The sequence below is a fragment of the Dermacentor silvarum genome, chromosome 2 (genome assembly GCF_013339745.2).
Source record: "Dermacentor silvarum isolate Dsil-2018 chromosome 2, BIME_Dsil_1.4, whole genome shotgun sequence".
NCBI classification, from domain to species: domain Eukaryota; kingdom Metazoa; phylum Arthropoda; class Arachnida; order Ixodida; family Ixodidae; genus Dermacentor; species Dermacentor silvarum.
In genome coordinates, this window is record NC_051155.1 from 87,652,745 (window position 1) to 87,671,837 (window position 19,093).

The 19,093-nt window shown below is 48.7% G+C and overlaps 1 protein-coding gene across 1 annotated transcript in view; it reads right to left on the reverse strand.

Moving 5' to 3' along the window:
* The window catches only part of LOC119441596 (putative glycerol kinase 5), a 213,748-nt gene that overhangs the window by 39,559 nt on the left and 155,096 nt on the right, over positions 1-19,093 (reverse strand). The window contains 6 exon segments of the mRNA XM_037706205.2: positions 727-831; positions 3,305-3,431; positions 6,105-6,146; positions 6,148-6,166; positions 6,581-6,654; positions 17,919-18,056. Of these exon segments, the coding sequence (XP_037562133.1) occupies positions 727-831; positions 3,305-3,431; positions 6,105-6,146; positions 6,148-6,166; positions 6,581-6,654; positions 17,919-18,056 (505 nt within the window).

Sequence of the window (19,093 nt, forward strand, 5' to 3'; positions counted from 1 at the left end):
TTCCACATGGCGTACACAGGTTCAATCTCCATCCCGTGTTAAACTTTTCAGCGTGCGGCGGATATCATGCACATTCCCTTGCTACTTTCAGTTTCCTAAAAACGGGACGAGGCACAAACAAGGATTTACTTCGCGGCAGCCCTACTGCCATTAGCTCTAGAGAGAATGTGAGGCCAGCGCAGAGGTTCAGTAATGAAGCGGCTGCAAACCGGCCATCATTTTTGTCTCATGCACTGCTGCGGCACCCTCAATGTGTAGTAGACCTGGTCTAACTGTCCAGGTCTACTACACATTGGTGACCTCATCCACCCAGCATGGTGCTGCCACCTGAAGACGAAATCGCAAGTTCGTAAGAGATACGAGGTATAGAAACGCCACTTTGGTAAAACAAGTGTGCGAGGTCGCCCGTGACGCATGCACGAGGAGCTGTCGAGACATCATATTCATCACATCGTTACAACTGCCTCTTGTGATGTCAGCACGGCCATGAATTGCGGGCCGCCCGCGTGCGGTGCGGGCTCAAGCGTAAATCGGGCTTAAGGCGCTGCATTCTCGACACACCATCACTTTTGGAGTTTGGCCCGGGAAGCCCTCCCATCTGGAATCTGAAGATGGAAGCAGGATTTTACTCTCAGTGGAATGACGTCGCAGCGAGACCAGAACCTTTTCGCTGTTGCAATCTTTCCCTCTTTGCTGGTAAAAATCACACTTGGATTTTCTGCTCACCCATTTCCTGGGCCCAGTCCACGACGGTGCCGGTGTCGAAGCTGCCACCTTCAGCAAGGTAGGTCACCCCTTTGCTGGTCTTCCAACCAACGACGGGGTAGATGCCTGAGCAGGAAATTGCTAGTCACGGTGTGCGTGGGAGAAGCACACTCTTATGCTTTGTGGCGTCCACCATAAGCCACTTGCTGTTTGTGCTATATGCTTGTGCTCTACAGCGGACACTGAGGTGCCTCTTTATTGTACACCCTGGCTGTGAACATCACGCCTACAGCTCCGTATTCTAAATGTATTCAAGAGAGATAAGGCAGGTGAGGCAGATAAGGCAAATGGAATTAAATTACAGTAGTCATGACAACAAGACAAAATCAAACACGGAATAGTACACAATACCTTTTCTTATTTTTGGCAGTTAGTTCTATGACTGCAATCCCATATAAAAAAGGCGAGGCACCTCTACGCGTAAACAAGCACAACTTTGATGTCCGAGGAGAACACACGCTATAAGCCAGATCAAAGAATACTCAGGCTATTCTTAATTCTGGGGCGCGATCGGAGATCTTTGTTCGTTTTGCCTTCTGTTCAGTTGCTGCAACGTCGCAAAGTGACAGTATGCAAAATTTGTGACAACGGGAGGGAGAGAGCAGCCAATTGGCAAGCATCGAACTCTCGGGACAACAAACGTCTGGGGAGAGTGTCGTTTTGGTGACGTCAAAATCACGACATGCTCCTGTCAATCATTTTGATAACGAGCACGTCGTCTGCTAGGAGCAGAACGCGACGAGATATGAGAAGTTCGAGCGATCATCTGTTCGCTACAAGACCGGCTTCGCATGGCACGTCTCATGAATTGGATAGGATCCAAACGATCGCTGCGGCTACGGAATGGCTTTACCGCTTACTGATTGACTGCTCTCTCCCTCCCGTTCTAAAAAAATTTCGCATACTGCCACTTTGTGACGTCGCAGCAACTGAACAGTACACGAAACGAACAAAGATATCCGATCGTGCCCCTGATCGCAAGAAAAAAAAGCTACAGAAATCCTGATAATTGTCTACTAATGCATAAGCATTGTTTGGCTCAGTTATGACTTCGCTTTTGTTTACTTTTGCTTATTTGCTTTTAGTGGCTTATGCACGTTTACCCATGACCTTTCCGGTGGCAAAGAATGCTTAGGCTTTAGTAGACAATCATCAGATTTTTCTCGCCACATCCGGCCCCTTCAAAACTATCGTACAGTCGCAATGACGGGCACAAGTGTGCCTCGATGGAGCAGAGCGGGCGAAAGGGTACACCAGCTGCCACAGCAGTGCGTGACGTGTTGCGTGAGAGGAGAGTACATCACCACGCTGCAGGGTTCACTGCCATTTTCTACGCGTGGCTGAGACGTCGGCACGTACACGCATGTTCCGGCGCAACGCAGAATCGGCGACCTTGCCATTTAAGAGAGGGTGATATCTCCCGCCGCGTTTTTCTTTTTTTTTCTTTTTTTGTTCGCGTGCAGCATTGAGGGGTCTCTCCTAAGCTTTTACTCTATGGCGGTGCCGGAGCAATGCTGGTCGGAGGCGCCGCCGCGTGATTTGATTCGAATTAACGAGATTCGACTGTAAACTGAATACAAATGTTCTAGCTGCATTCCTCGACTGTCGCATACGCGTGGCGGGTTGGTGCACATGTTTTGCATATGTGCGGGCCTTGAAAATTGTTGCTTTGGTTATAGTGCGGTACCGCTTATAGTGCGGATATTCGCGACTCCGGCGACTTACGTTATAAGCGGTCTACACTGTAATTACACATCAAACATCTTCGAATTGCAGCAATTCGCAATGAAACCAAAACCGCTGCAAGATGCCACTGGAAAGGGTGACAGTCCGTCCACTCCGCTACAAGTAGTAAAGCTATGCGGCAGTGAAACTGCACCTCAAACATCTTAGAATTGCAGCAATTTGCAATGAAACCAAAACCGCTGCAAGATGCCACTGGAAAGGGGGACAGTCCGTGCACTCCGCTACAAGTAGTAAAGCTATGCGTCAGTGAAACTTCACCTAGTTTGAGGCTACATTCCACCTCGCTACGAAAAAGGTCGCCCCGAAAAATGTCACTCTAAAAATTCCCAGGTCACTGAAGTTAACCCGATGCCCTCCATTACGGTGTATCTCATGGCCTCTGTGTAGCTTTCGAACATTGAACCCCAAATGATGCTCAATCAGTGGTCCCATGCCGAACATGAATGAGGCCAGCGCACAACTACAACAGAATATGAACAGCGGCAGTTGACCCATGGGCTGAGCAGTATGCACACGTAAGGCCACATGGCGTATGCAGGTCTCATGTCTATGCGCATGTGACTGCAAGTGCAACTGCCTCCCCCACACGCCATTCACTCCCATCTGCGGCCCACAGCCAGCGCAACTTGTTCTAAGCAATAGTTCAACGAGGCTTCCAAACTTCTCCAGTTGTATGCACGATCGCATTTTGTAGACAGGCAGTGAAGGACAATTTATGCAGCAGCACGACATGAGCAATGTGGTCAGTGAAACACGAGCAGCGATGTTCATTCGACGCAGCCAAGGTCCTCACCCACAGTGGACGCGTGCGCCTGGTCCACCGTGTTGGCGTTGAAGAAGGTACCCGTACCCATGGTGCACTTGACGTCTCCCGCCTGGAAGCAGCACTCGCCGAATGCTGATGCCTGCTGGTCACCAGCCTGCATCGCACAACAAGTCTCACCGAGTGCAATCGGAAATTTAAAAAGTTCCGGGAGAACCCATCCCACGATGAATGTTGACGTTAATGCGACTAGCATTGAATCAATGTAGCGACATACCGTATCGTCAGCGCAGATACACGAAGTGGCAGTTTCATCGCCAACCTGAATGCCAAATGGTACCACAACACCTTATATCTTTCTGTAATCAATGTGCCCCAGTTGGAACTCCCTGGTATCCCTAGTATCCTGGCTGCAACTTTATTGCAATGGCTCTCCATCAAAGGTCCGCGCTCAACGCGAAGGTGTCTGTTGTGGATGGGGCGCTATCGCTTTAATATATTTAAGGTTACATACCCCTTGAGTCAGCCTGTCACATGCATTCAGGGGACTAGCCCGAAATGGGCACAAACCAATATCACACACACACTGCCGAAGTGGTCTGTTAGGGCACAATAGTATGCATGTATGTGCCCTGTGGGAAGAGATTATGCCCAGTGAGCCAAGTTGTCTACCAGGCCAGACACCAGCCAGCGGCAAGCAGTTCTTTCGGGCACACACCCAGTGGCCCATGTTGTCTGCTCGGCAATACAGCAGCCAGCACATACCCTAGTGGCCCAAGCCAGTAGACAATTTAGGACACTGGGTAGATGAAAGAGGACAGATACAAGCAGCAAACCGGGTGAAGTTTCCAAAAGAATGCTAATCGCTTTGAAAATGCACATAATCGAACAAAGAAGGCGATATTTTATTTCCAACATAACTTAGGCTATAAGCAGCTTTCCTTATTCTTTTGTGGCCCGTAGGCACCTGGGCATATGCTTTTTATTTTCTACAAAGGCTTCGTTGTACCAATTTGCTGCTGCTGTCAAAGTTCTGTGCATGCATGAGAGTACGAGGAAAAAAGAACTCATGAAAGTAATACCCCCGTACATATTTTTACGTATTATCAACCCCTTTGCCCCACATCAAAGCGACAACGTATTCTCAGTGCTGTCAGAATGTACAGTATGCCATTGTGTGTCAGATTAACTCGGCGACAGTATCCTGTCAAATAGTCTCATATGCTGCGCATGTCAGGTATCGAACAATACGACATCAAATATATGCTTTGTATGTGATGTCATATCATTATGCGGGATTATTGAATATGTGGTTATATGTAGCTATTGTTCTGATAGGGATAACTTACAATTACTGTATATGTATGTTAAGTGCACTTTGCGTGCCACTGAGCGGCAAAACTTTATACATATCGTCATCACTGGCACAGGTCGAAGAAGTGGGAAAAGTCTGCAAAATATAAGGAAGCTTGGCGGACAAAACAACAGAATAAAACAGTAATGGTTCGTTGCCTTTTAGAAAGACTATCATTAGAAACGCCAGAATAACAGCCATGAATTGTGTGTGTGTGTGTGTGTGTACACTATGCACATTAGATGGAGGAAAGGGGATCAAAACAAATGACGAAAAGTGATGGCACGCACAAGCAGAAGCAATGTGTATGCACGTAACATAGAGTGGTTTTCTTACAAGCTGTGAATTCTGTCCCGTGCTCCACAATTATCGCCTCTATTGCTCTATCTGAGAAATTAAATTCTGGGGTATTACGTGCCAAAACCACGATCTACTTATGAGGCACGCCGTAGTGGGGGACTCCGGAATAATTTTGGACCACCTGGGGATGTTTAATGTGCCTCTAATGCACGAGACACGGTCATCCTTGCATTTTGCCCCCAGTCGAAATGCGACCGCCGCGGCCGGCATCTGATCACACAGCCTCATGCTTAGCAGCGCAACACCATAGCTGATACGCGCCACCAGGGCAGGTTCTATCTGAGAAAGAATTGGAGTGCTTAAATTTGAAACGTGGAAAGTGCCATAATGTAGCACGAGTATCGCGTTTAAATTTTGCTGCTTTCGTGCCAATTTTCTTCACATCGCTTTCATTTTTCATGCTTAATTTTATGTTCAAGTGTAACGCGCGTTTTGTAGTTTTCCCGTGAATCGTATAAAAAGCATCTGCTTCAAAAAGAATAACTCAACTAAGTCCACGGTGTGTTTGTCCCTTCTCTGGTGTCCAAGCTGTACGTTCGCCCTGTTAGTCTGAATATCTACAATTATAGTCCAGCGCAACCCTCGTAGCCATTCCTTCTTGCCTTTTCAAGGCCAAATGTAACAAAATTTCGGGCCGCGTAGAAAACGCAGTTTCAGATACCATGGATATAAAGCAGCCTCCGTGCAAACTATCGAAATACAAGTTTCAAATACGAGTGAACGCGTCTCGAGACACTCGTAAAACTAGACGTATTCAAAAGCGAAACTGAATAAAGTGCCACCATTACCGCTCACCAGAAGTGATGCAATTTAATTAATTGTTAGACATTCAGTTCCAAGTCCCAAACAGTTGTAATTTATCCATCCGTTCATCTGTCTGTGTGCGTTTCTTCATGCGTGTGATCATCCTTTGTGTATTAGCATACGCAGAGCAACTCTGCCTCAATGGTCAAGGAGCCTACACATAACCTTTCATTCCTTCCTTCTTTACAGGGCGAACAAAAAAAGATATCAAGAACCACTCGTGCTCGTCAACCTCGCTCGTCTAGCACTACTCCAGCACTTGAAGGGGCGATAATAGGTCAAACTTGACGTGAAGGATCCGCAACGACTCACCAGGCACGCGATGGGAATCTCGGCGCCCAGGATTTCGGGATCCTGTCATGCCAAACACGCCACTGCAATGACAGCGACAGGTGGAATGGAGACAAGCCACCGTAGTGCGCAGCTGCGCAATGTCAAATGCAGTTAGACTCAAAGGTCTACCAAGAAAGAGAGATTGATCAAGAGATAATAGGAAAGCCTGCTGACCACACCGTAATCTGCAGTTTAAGCGTTCCGGCTCGTCTGTAGATTACATAAAATCGTTCAACCGGCACTGCCACAGTTTCTAGAAAACATTTAGCATGAGGCACAACACCATTCACCGTGGATGCAACAATGCAACCTTACAGAGGGAAGACGTTTCACGAAACTCGCGCCAGTTCACGTAATGGAATACTCGGCAGTACAGTTGGAAGCCTTCAAAGGCCGCTGCTAAGGGCTTGAAACAAACAGCATGTGCGACCATGTTTGCGATGCAAGCACAGTACCTTGTGTTGAGAACCTTTGGCAACATGCTGACAGGAATGTCCAGCATGTTTGTGATCAGGCGGGACCACTCCAACTGGAATCCAAAAAGAGAGAGGTCATGCTGCAGAATCTACGGAAGCGTGAGGCATCACTGAACAACACGTTTTGTCAGGAACTACTGCATATTCATACAAAAAGTCGCTACTGCATTTATTAAATGTACGCTAAAGCGAAATAGTAAGTAAGGATGTACCGCTAAATTATATTTCTAGAATACCAGAAGTCAGTTGGGCCATCTACGGACACTAAGACAGGTGGGAAAAATGCAAACTGGCTGGCGACACAGCCTTGAATTAGCCCTACTAGCTACTTGTGCTGTCATGCATTTTGACAGTATCTGATCAAGGCTAAGTAATTGATCATTAAGCTAAGTAATTGATTATTAATCACCACGCATTACATATCCTTTTAAATGAGCCAGATATTCAATTCAGCAATTTAAGAGACTTTCTAGCACAGCATTATCATACAGATCTCACGCACTGTGGGAATCGTTGTAAACAAAGCTTTGTTGAGCCACCTAGATGGAATGGAAAAAACATTAGCATAGCGGTCTTTCCTCACGATCATGGCGACAAACGTGTCCTACAATCGTTCTCGGCAATGAAGCGTCCTTACAGATGACGCGAGAAAGCGCAACCGCCGACAACAGCACCTAAACCTTCAGAGAAAGCTTAACTAAACAAGATCTCGTAACCACAGTCGGTTTCATGCAAGTGGAAATGTAGAATAGGTGTTCAGAAAATATGGTCGCAGACGAATGACGGCGCTGGCTGCCTGAGCTTCTCTTTTAGGCATAAATCTCCCCATCTTCATTGTCAGCTGGCAGAGTGCAAGCTACTGAATACTGTTCATTTCAGCTCTTTTTCATTATGTAGCTCACTACCATTCGTTTCATATTATTGACCCTACACTCATTTACTACAGGGTTCAGAATGTTCATTTTGTATCAATATAATCATACAAAACCTTTTATGTACATACTACATGATGTATGCACTTGTTGAATGCTACAGTTTGCTATATTATGCTTATAATTATGCACGGAATTGTTAAATAGTGCCGCTTTTCTGCTCAATTTGCTCGCATTTGCTGAATTTTGCTGATTAAGCTTCTTGTATAATTGCATTTTTAATTTGGTATGTATAAGTATGTATTTGGCATATGTAGGTATGTAGAATTGTTGTCTTAGCTTTCTAATTCGTTTTTTTTTAGTCGTACATTTTTTTATTGTCGTTGCTATAGATGAGTTCTATTTCTTTTCGTGTATACTATATAGAGGAGGTTCCAACTCAGTCTCAGACGCTGGAACCTCCTCCTGCATATTCATATTGTAATAACAACCTTATGATATAGCAATGCAATATTATTCTAATTCTAATACAGTGACGAAACAACCACCCACTGAGCCATCCAGGAGACAAACCCACTAACAGATCAACCGACACACGCCAAATTAAAGGAAGGTCGGCAAATAAAGGTTCGCTTTGAAACGGCAAAGAGACACGAATATACCTTCAAACTACCCAGACAACACAATGACATCCTCAGGACGTCCTCAGTACGTACAACTGAGTACGTTAGGTCGTCCTCAGGACGTCCCCGCATGAGCCTCAAAACATCCCGATCAAGTCCACATGTCCGGCCTTGGCACGTACTCGGGACGTCCTCAGGAAGCCTTCGAGGATCTTTTCAGTACGCGTTCAGGATATTTTGAAGACCTAGGCATTCGCTGCGCCCAGTAAATATTCTTTTATTTTGTTCACTGAAGTTCACTGTTTTTCGTCAACTAAGTGAGAAATTCAGGCTTAAAACTGCAATATGCACTTACTGCTTGACAGAGCGTACTTTTGAGCCCTGTTGCACAGGCTTCGGTATATTGTCACGTAGTAGTGACGCTGAAGAAAAACAGTCGTAAAACTGTGTACGACGAAACTGGTTGTTTATTGGGCGAACCTGTGCCCACAAAAGCAACGTACACTCAAAGCACAACGATAGCGGCGAACACAGTCGGCGATCGTCGAAAATCTGATCAGCGGCGAAACGCGTCGGCTTTTATACCTGAGTCATCGAAGGTTACAGATTAATCCCTGATGCCCGCGTGTCTTCCAGATAGTTCTAGACAATTCGCGTCGCTCATACAATCAGATTACATGGGCGTCGGTGACCACAGACGACGGATAGAAGCATTGATAACGTCCGAGAAGCTTCCAATGCAGGCGCGTCCTGCGCTGAGCGATAACGTTTAACATTTGTCAGCCAATGTTGAAAGCGGCCACCGGTGAAAGATAAACATGTGTACGTGTCAATACCCTCCCCTTAAAAAGCATCGTCCCGATGCTACAAACAAACACGAAAGCGAAAACAAAACCATGCGTAATAAACAAAATAACAAAAAAAAACAATAACAAAGTAACAAAGTACCTAAGTTTGTCAGCGGGCGTAGAAAGGCTTAAGACGCACCACGTGGATGACTTCAGGTCGTGCCCGGCGCCGCTGTGATTGCGAAATGCCGTCTGGCACGACCTCATAGTCCAGTGCGCCAATACGTCGGGTGATCTTATATGGTCCGAAATAGCGACGTAACAGCTTCTCGCTAAGTCCTCGTCGGCGTATCGGAGTCCAGACCCAAACACGGTCACCGGGCTGGTACTCGACGTAGCGTCGTCGAAGGTTGTAGTGTCGGCTGTCGGTCCTCTGCTGGTTCTTGATGCGCAGTCGGGCGAGCTGTCGACCTTCTTCGGCACGCTGCAAATAAGTGGCAACGTCGAGATTTTCTTCGTCAGCGAAGTCTGGTAGCATGGCGTCAAGCGTCGTTGCCGGGTTCCTTCCGTAGACCAGGTTGAACGGCGCCATGTGCGTCGTTTCTTGCACGGCCGTGTTGTATGCGAAGGTCACGTACGGAAGGATGGCATCCCACGTCTTGTGTTCGACGTCGACGTACATTGCCAGCATGTCGGCGATGGTCTTATTTAGGCGCTCGGTGAGGCCATTCGTCTGCGGGTGGTAGGCGGTGGTGCGGCGATGGCTTGTCTGGCTGTACCGCAGGATGGCTTGAGTTAGTTCTGCCGTAAAGGCCGTGCCTCTGTCGGTGATGAGGACTTCTGGGGCACCGTGACGCAGGAGGATGTTCTCAACGAAGAATCGGGCTACCTCGGCGGCACTGCCTTTGGGCAAGGCTTTTGTTTCGGCGTAGCGGGTGAGGTAGTCCGTAGCGACGACGATCCATTTATTTCCGGACGTCGACGTCGGAAAAGGCCCCAGTAAGTCCATCCCGATCTGCTGGAACAGTCGGCGAGGTGGCTCGATTGGCTGTAGAAGTCCGGCTGGCCTTGTCGGCGGTGTTTTGCGTCGCTGACAGTCTCGGCATGTCCTTGCGTAATGGGCGACGTCGGCAGAGAGGCGAGGCCAGTAGTATTTTTCTTGTATCCTCGCGAGAGTGCGTGAAAAACCGAGATGTCCAGCCGTTGGGTCGTCATGGAGAGCTTGCAGAACCTCTGGACGCAATGCTGTGGGTACCACGAGGAGGTAGTTGGCTCGGAGAGGCGAGAAGTTCTTCTTTAGGAGAATGTCGTTTTGCAAGAAAAATGACGCCAATCCTCGCCTGAACACCTTCGGCACAATGACGGTCTTGCCTTCCAGGTAGTCTACAAGGCTCCTTAGTTCCGGGTCGGCTCGCTGTTGTTCGGCGAATTCGTCGGCACTGATTGGTCCCAAGAAAGTGTCGTCATCCTGGTCGTCCTGTGGCGGCGGTTCGACGGGGGCGCGAGACAAGCAGTCGGCGTCAGAGTGCTTTCGCCCGGACTTGTAAACGACGGTGATGTCGAATTCTTGAAGTCTCAGACTCCATCGTGCGAGGCGACCTGAAGGATCCTTCAAGTTAGCTAGCCAACACAAGGTGTGGTGGTCGCTCACAACTTTAAAGGGCCTGCCATAGAGGTAGGGACGAAACTTTGATGTAGCCCAGATGATGGCGAGGCACTCCTTTTCTGTTGTGGAATAATTTGCTTCCGCCTTCGATAGCGACCGGCTAGCGTAACTTACAACCCTTTCTAGTCCATCAGTCCTCTGCACAAGCACGGCGCCGAGTCCTACGCTGCTTGCGTCGGTGTGGACTTCGGTATCGGCGTTTTCGTCGAAATGCGCAAGTACTGGCGGCGATTGCAGGCGTCGCTTCAGTTCTTCAAATGCTTCGAGTTGCGGCGTCTCCCACTTGAACTCGACGTCGGCCTTCGTGAGATACGTCAGTGGTTCTGCGATCCGTGAAAAATCCTTGACGAAGCGCCTGTAATAGGCGCACAGTCCAAGAAATCTACGCACTGCCTTCTTGTCAGCGGGCAGAGGAAAGTTGGAGATGGCCGCAGTTTTCTGAGGGTCGGGGCGCACTCCAGACTTGTTGATGACGTGGCCCAAAAACAAGAGCTCCTCATACGCGAAGCGGCACTTTTCTGGCTTTAACGTGAGTCCGGAGGTTTTGATTGCTTGAAGAACTGTTTCAAGGCGCCGCAGGTGTTCTTCGAAGCTTGAGGCAAACACAACGACGTCGTCCAAATAGACGAGGCAAGTCTGCCACTTCAAGCCTGCCAGTACTGTATCCATGACGCGTTGGAAAGTCGCAGGTGCCGAGCAAAGACCAAACGGCATGACCTTGAACTCAAACAGTCCGTCTGGTGTTATAAAGGCCGTCTTCTCCCGATCCCTCTCGTCGACTTCGATTTGCCAGTAGCCGGTTTTGAGGTCCATCGACGAAAAATACTTTGCATTGTACAGTCGATCCAAGGCGTCGTCAATCCGTGGGAGGGGGTATACGTCCTTCTTCGTGACCTTGTTGAGGCGACGATAATCGACGCAGAAACGTAGGGTTCCATCCTTCTTCTTCACTAACACCACGGGGGACGCCCACGGACTCTTGGACGGCTGGATGATGTCGTCGCGTAGCATTTCGTCGACTTGTCGCCTTATGACCTCGCGTTCGCGCGCCGAAACTCGGTACGGGCTCTGACGCAATGGGCGGGCATTTTCGTCGGTTATGATGCGGTGCTTGGCGACAGGGGTTTGTCGAACTTTTGACGACGACGAGAAGCAATCCTTGTATTGCAGGAGCAGAGCTTTTAGTCGTTCTTTCTTATGCCTGGGAAGGTTCTGATTGACGTCGAAAGTTGGTTCAGGTATTATAGTCGTCGTTGCGGGTGCACTGGAATCCGTGAAGGCGAAAGCACTGCTGGCTTGTACTATTTCGTCGATGTAGGCGACCGTGGTGCCTTTGTTAATGTGCTTGTATTCGGGGCTGAAGTTTGTGAGCATCACCGTTGCTTTCCCTGCACGTAGCTCAGCTATGCCTCTAGCGACGCAAATTTCACGGTCGAGCAGTAAGTGATGATCGCCCTCAATGACGCCCTCCATGTCTGCAGGCACTTCGGTGCCGACGGAAATCATTACGCTGGAGCGAGGCGGAACGGTGACTTGTTCTTCAAGCACATTCAAGGCATGGTAACTTATGCTTGTATGCGGTGGTATCGCGTTGTGCGTTGAAAGCGTTATCGACTTGGACCTTAAGTCGATGACTGCACCGTGTTGATTTAGAAAGTCCATGCCTAGGATGACATCCCTGGAGCAGTGCTGCAGGATTACGAAGCTCGCCGGGTAAGTGCGGTTGTTTACCGTGACTCGCGCTGTGCAGATTCCAGTCGGCGTTATTAGGTGGCCTCCCGCTGTCCGGATATCGGGTCCTTGCCAGGCTGTTTTCACCTTCTTCAACTTGGTGGCGAACGGGCCACTGAAGACGGAATAGTCGGCTCCAGTGTCGACGAGAGCGGTGACGTTATGGCCATCGATGAGCACGTCTAGATCGGTAGACCGGCGTCTGGCGTTGCGGTTAATTCGTGGCGTCGGATCACGGCTGCGTCGGCTTGCTCTGCTGCTGCTACGTCGCGTCGGAAGGTCTTCTTTCGGCGGCGAAGTGTTGTCAAGGCTGTTGCTAGGCGGCGTGCTGATATCTCGTCGTGATGAATCGCGAATCGTCGTCGTCGGCGGCGTCGGAGGATCTTCGGCATTGCGTCGTACAGCAACCGCACCTCCATCGGTTGCTGCCTTTAGTTTCCCGGATAGGGGCTCACGGACCGGCCCCGGGCTGGGCCAGTGTATGGTCGGCGCTGCGGCGACAGGTAACGTCCTGGTGACGGCGAGCGTGAGGGTCGTCGTGGTTGCCGCTGGGCTCCGGCGAGGTAGTCGGCGATGTCACGTGGCCGCTCGCCAAGCTGTGGGCGCGGCGCGTTGACGGCGAACCCTCGTAGGCCCATCTCGCGGTATGGGCATCGGCGGTAGACATGACCAGCTTCCCCGCAGTGATAGCAGAGCGGGCGGTGGTCGGGGGCGCGCCAAATGTCCGTCTTTCTCGGGTAGCTGCGCTGGGTGACGGGCGGGCGTGCTGGCTGCGGCGGCGGCGGTGGGCGACGGAACTGCGGCGTTACTTGGCCCTGGTGCGAGCGTGAAGGAGGGCCTTGACGACGGGCAACGGCGGCGTAAGTCAGCGCTTCCGGCTGGGGTTGCGGCGATTGCGGCTGCACATCAGGAACTCCAAGTGAGCGCTGAACTTCTTCTTTGACGACGGCGGCGATAGATGCCACTTGAGGCTGCGACCCGGGTAAGAGCTTCTGCAGCTCCTCGCGAACGACTGCTCTGATGGTCTCGCGCAGGTCGTCGGCGCCTAGAGCTTGAGCATCGGCGTAGTTGGTCAGGGCACGGCGGTTGTATTGCCTGGCGCGCATTTCAAGCGTCTTCTCGATCGTTGTGGCCTCGGAAAGAAATTCGGCGACAGTCTTGGGCGGGTTGCGCATCAATCCGGTGAATAGTTGCTCTTTGACACCCCGCATCAAGAACCGAACTTTCTTTTCTTCAGACATGTCGGGGTCGGCGTGGCGGAAGAGGCGAGACATCTCCTCCGTGAAGATCGCGATGTTCTCGTTCGGCAATTGCACCCTGGTTTCTAAGAGAACCTCTGCCCTCTCCTTTCGTACGACACTCGTGAAGGTCCTCACGAAGTTTTCACGAAAAAGGTCCCACGTAACCAGGGTGGTCTCTCTGTTCTCAAACCAGGTCCGAGCAGCGTCATCCAACGAAAAATAGACATGGCGTAGCTTGTCGTCGTCGCTCCATTTGTTGAACGTCGCGATCCGCTCGTATGTCTCCAGCCAGGTTTCAGGGTCTTCAGCCGATGATCCACGGAAGGTCGGGGGCTCCCGAGGTTGTTGCAGCAGGATGGGGGACGCTGGGGCTGCCATTGGGGTCGTTGACTTGGCCTTGATCGCTGTGGTCTTCTCGGGAAGAAGTCCGTACTCCGGCAGAAGTCCTTGCTGCCTACGGCTAGCTCGCTGGTCCTTGGTGACGTTGGAGTTGTCCTCCGGTTTCGGGCTTGGATCGCGGCTTTGCGGGGGCGTTCGCTGCATGAACGCACTAGCACCTCCACCAGATGTCACGTAGTAGTGACGCTGAAGAAAAACAGTCGTAAAACTGTGTACGACGAAACTGGTTGTTTATTGGGCGAACCTGTGCCCACAAAAGCAACGTACACTCAAAGCACAACGATAGCGGCGAACACAGTCGGCGATCGTCGAAAATCTGATCAGCGGCGAAACGCGTCGGCTTTTATACCTGAGTCATCGAAGGTTACAGATTAATCCCTGATGCCCGCGTGTCTTCCAGATAGTTCTAGACAATTCGCGTCGCTCATACAATCAGATTACATGGGCGTCGGTGACCACAGACGACGGATAGAAGCATTGATAACGTCCGAGAAGCTTCCAATGCAGGCGCGTCCTGCGCTGAGCGATAACGTTTAACATTTGTCAGCCAATGTTGAAAGCGGCCACCGGTGAAAGATAAACATGTGTACGTGTCAATATGGCCACACGAAATGAAAACGTAGACCCATAGCGATGCACACAAACCTATTTTATTAATTTCGCTTAATAACAGCGCATGTCAATGTTGAAAGTAGCATGATAAAGCCAGGAGACTTCACCGCTTGAAATGTCTTCGTCCGAAAACAGAGAACAGCGAGAGCCCATAGGAGACACTGAAAGAAATGATAAACAGTACATTGTCAATAAACAACTTACGTTCAGACACAGAGAAATAACAAACAAAACAGTTTATGCCACATACTGGGAAGCACTGCAGCACAAAATTATTGTACGAAGCACCAAAGCAACCTCTGCTGATTGAATGTTGCTGTTTATGGCATAATCAATCCACTCGGAAAATCGTTTCTCCCATAACAAATAATACTTTTTCACTTCCTTAGCCGTGACAAGATTTAGAAAAAAAAAGTACAACATCTACCTTTGAGGCCGAGATAGCGCGATATTTGCCGCCGGCCAGTGCTAAAATCTCAGACTGCTTGGGTGTTTGCAACAATGCTCTTGTCGGTAAAAGTAGTGTGGAAAGGCAGTTGTGGTAGCGGAGAGGCTGAGAGCGACGTTACAGCGTCGTTGAACCATGGAGAAGCGACCGCCAGAAACGCTCAAATCATCACTTTGAAACTGTCCACTATCGCGACCAAGCACAAAATGTCACAAACCTATGGCAATAGCTTTGGTGATATTTTGTTCTACGGGCAAAGCGACATCGCGATTTGCAGCACCCGTTCCATCCGACACAAAGAGCTCCGCGGCAAAGTCGCGCGAAGCCGTCTGATTCACAATGTAATTAATGAAGGTCCTGTCCACGATGTTCGCTAAGTGAAAACATGTGCTAATGCGTCCATTTCTTTCCCGCACAAATCTACGTTCCGCTTTCTGCCACCCCGAAAAACAGGAGACTTACCGCTGTCCGCTGCCTTGTTTTTCTTCAATGCTGCGCTTGGCTTGGACTGGCTTGGCTTGACTTTTCAAATCAAAAGGGCCAATGTGGCCCCAAGGAAAGTAAATGGGGTGGCTTGGTCGCTGACATCGTGGGATGCCTCGCTGGTTGACTCTCCCACAACTGTTATCGCTCGCGGGTACTCAAAGCAATACAAGTTGCCAAAAAAAAAATGGTTCCATCAAACACAATTGTAAGGCATCAAGACCAGTTGATCAGAGTTTAAGTCCACTTAAGAAAGAAAAAAATATATATAAAAATCGAGCTCGATGGTCGTAATAACGACCTCACATGAAGCATAGCCCCTAATTTTCGTTCATCAACCGAAATAATCGTAAAAATTTCAATTTCATGGTCTCTTCTAACATAAAACTAAATGTCCTCAAAAGGTCCTGCAGTGGACGTTCTTTGGACAATCAGACATCCTTAAAAAGTCCTGCAGAAGATTTTTTCAGGATGAACCAGTGAATGTCGTCCTGAGGACGTACCGAGGACGTCGTAAAAACTGCGAGGACGTTTGTACCACTTGAGGACGTCCTGAGGACGTCGAGTGTTGTCTGGGTAGTGATTACTATACATATGGCCTTCGAGATTTGAGCGCGAAATTCGGTGTAAACTGTGGCCTTAGGTTACTGTGCCATAATGTTCTTCCCACAGAATTAATGCGAGTACACTTTAGAAAGAACACTTCTCCAGCAAAAACTAACTGCAGAGGAATGAAAACAAGCCCCGGCAGAATTAAGCTGCTGCCTGGATCCCGTAACAGTGCCACCTTCAGGACGCGGTGCGCACATTCCCGTCGAAACCTGACGTGCTACACTCCTTATTCTGGTAGCTACAAAGACGTACAATACAATATAGCACATGTTGTTCGGGTTTCGGGTCATGATAAAAGACAAACAAATTTAAAAGCCTGCAGTGTGCTGCGTGACACACTGTCGTAAAAGAAAACATTTATTGCAGCATTTTAGACGGTGACACCAGCTATTGTTGTACGCCACCTGCATATTTTCTTCCTTTACAGTGCTTGGAGGTGAGCAATGCAACGCTTCTGGTGACTCATTCTGTTTCGTAAGTTTTGCATGTACGGCGATTCAAGTGAATTATTTTTAGGAGGTCGCTACCTGCTATCGTCAGCGCCTACATTCTGTAATCACCAATGGCATGGACGGTGTCCTTTCGTGTACATCCGTGCACTGAATGTCTCCTTAGTGAATGAAACCTACCTAGTATGATGTTTGATAGTTGTTTCTTTTATTTTAGACGTAGAAAGGAATCTGCCAAATAATCTGGAAGGAATCAGGTTAGTGAAAGTCTTCCGTAGATCTTGTATGATGTGAAGTTTTTCAGGATGCAAACGATCTCACTAATGGGAAGGGAGGGCACGTTTCTGTGAACGTGTTCAGCAATAGTTTCTGCAATACAGTCTTTTAGATTGCCATTGCTGTTGAGCTCATAAAGCACATTTTTGTTGTCCAGTTCCGACTCTAAATTGCATTTATTTGTTTCTCTGCAGCAACGTTTCCATGAGTAGTGATGTCATGTGCAGGCGGCTGCCCGGGATTACATAAGCAGAAACTGCTTATTAATGTACCAAAAAGCAACTTACGCTTACAGCCAAAAAAATGGCAACTTATGCTTACGGCAACTTACGGCAAAGGAAATGAAGCAGATGCAAGTCAACCCGCATCGGGATGGAGAGATCAATTTTCGGCTCTACCACTGGTGTAGGATTGCCTAGCATGTCGCTGTTGCCCGACGACGAATCGTGGACAATGCTGGGCGACCCTACACAAGAGATAGCTCAATTTACGGTTCGCACCGCGTTGAAGCAGTTCACGATGAACAAACGAGCAAAAGTTCGTGTCCACTTCCAGCAGACATGGTGCACAAGACTAAATCTACAATGCACACTGACTTCTAACTCTGGGTACCAAGTATAGTCCGGAAGGATGTCAGACAGAACACTGATTTCGTTTTTAAGCAACAATTATGTACGGTTTAGAATCTGACATGGTAATATCTAATGCCTCACTCACAGAGCCGTCAAGTGACCCATCCCGTTACCGTGACGTCATCGGCGTCCATCATGAAACAGCGCTTGCTCGTCAGTTTTTCCTCAAACATGGGATGATAAGAGCATCGTCCAAAGTTAGCGGAGACCCGTTTTGGAAGAAAAACGCCTGGCGGAAGTAAAGCTTCTTCAGCAGAAAATCTTGACGGTGACAGGATGAGGCGTTTGCTGGTTGTGTAAATCAGGACCTAACAATTAAGCGGCGTTTCCGCTAAACATTTTGTCTCGCTAGGCATTTTTAGGCGGGCACACGTATTCAGCTGCCACTGCCACTTGAAACCCATTTACATGTTCCCTTTCATATTGCTAGAGGAGGAATACTGTCTCTCGGCCTGAGAGTGAAGAGGGAGCTGCAAGAGACTCACTGTGAAAGGGTCAAAGAGGCCAGTGATGCAGGCGTTGGACGGGTCGGTGGCATGCACGCGCCCTCCGGTCAGCCGCCACAGCAGGAAGCTGTCCACGGTGCCCATGACGACGCGGCCTTCGCGAGCCCCCTCTCGCAGCTGCGCACATAGGCAGGGCGACACTCGTAGTGATATTCCTGCTTGAAGTAGTCTGTAATGTATTTTTGTTTCTTGTGCTTGAAGCGTGACTAAACCAGCATGAGGCAATAGGCAGCGACATGTTCAAACAATAACTCAGCGCGCCATTACACAAAACTAGAGGCAACGGAAGTAGCATCGGGCTCTAAAGGATGATAAGTTTATATAAAACAGCTTCACGCCTATGAAAGCAGTTGCATTGTCTGCTTAATTTCTTGCTTTTACAGTAACCGCTGCACGCTTGATGGGGTGCTGGTGCGGGTCGGTGGGTATCGAAATAACCGAAGCGGCATGCTTTCGAGTTCAAACTAAAAGGTGTTTTCTTCCATGGCAAGGCGTGGTTTCTCGTCGGGACATTTCAGTGCGTACGAATAAGGAGAAAAGTCAAATTTACTTAGGCCAAATTAACGAGAGTCAAGTGTATTTAATTTTTTCATCAACTAAGCTGAAAATGGCGCTTCTAACGTGTGTACAGCCCGTAGGAGCACACAGAGAAATTGTACTCAAGACTACATGACCGCAAAAGCTTCCAGCCAATCCTGAGGTTCAACTCGACAGGAAAATTTTGTGGTTGCGTACTTTTTCGGTGATGTACATAGATAAAAAATTCTCCAAGAAAACCTGTCACGCTTTCAATTTCAATCCCTTCCTACATATTCACTCTGCGTGCTTTATCACGTTCTTGCATTCTTCTGCAGCACAATTCTGTATGTGACGCTGTATTTCTGTACATGGCTGAGAAGAGAGCATTGTTTCTGAACTCAAATATGACATCTGTTAGGCTGCTGCATAGCTGGAATGTTTAGAAACAGCATTGTATTTTGCATACACACGTCATTGCTTGAAAAAGAACTGGAAAACAATATCGCTGTCTCTGGGGGCAAGATACATGCGTGCCATATCACGTCGTCAAGGCAACTGCCGTTCCACATTTGTACCGTTCTCCAGTTGTGCAGTCTGCAAGCCTGAAATATCATTTTCGTGGCTAGCGGAGCATT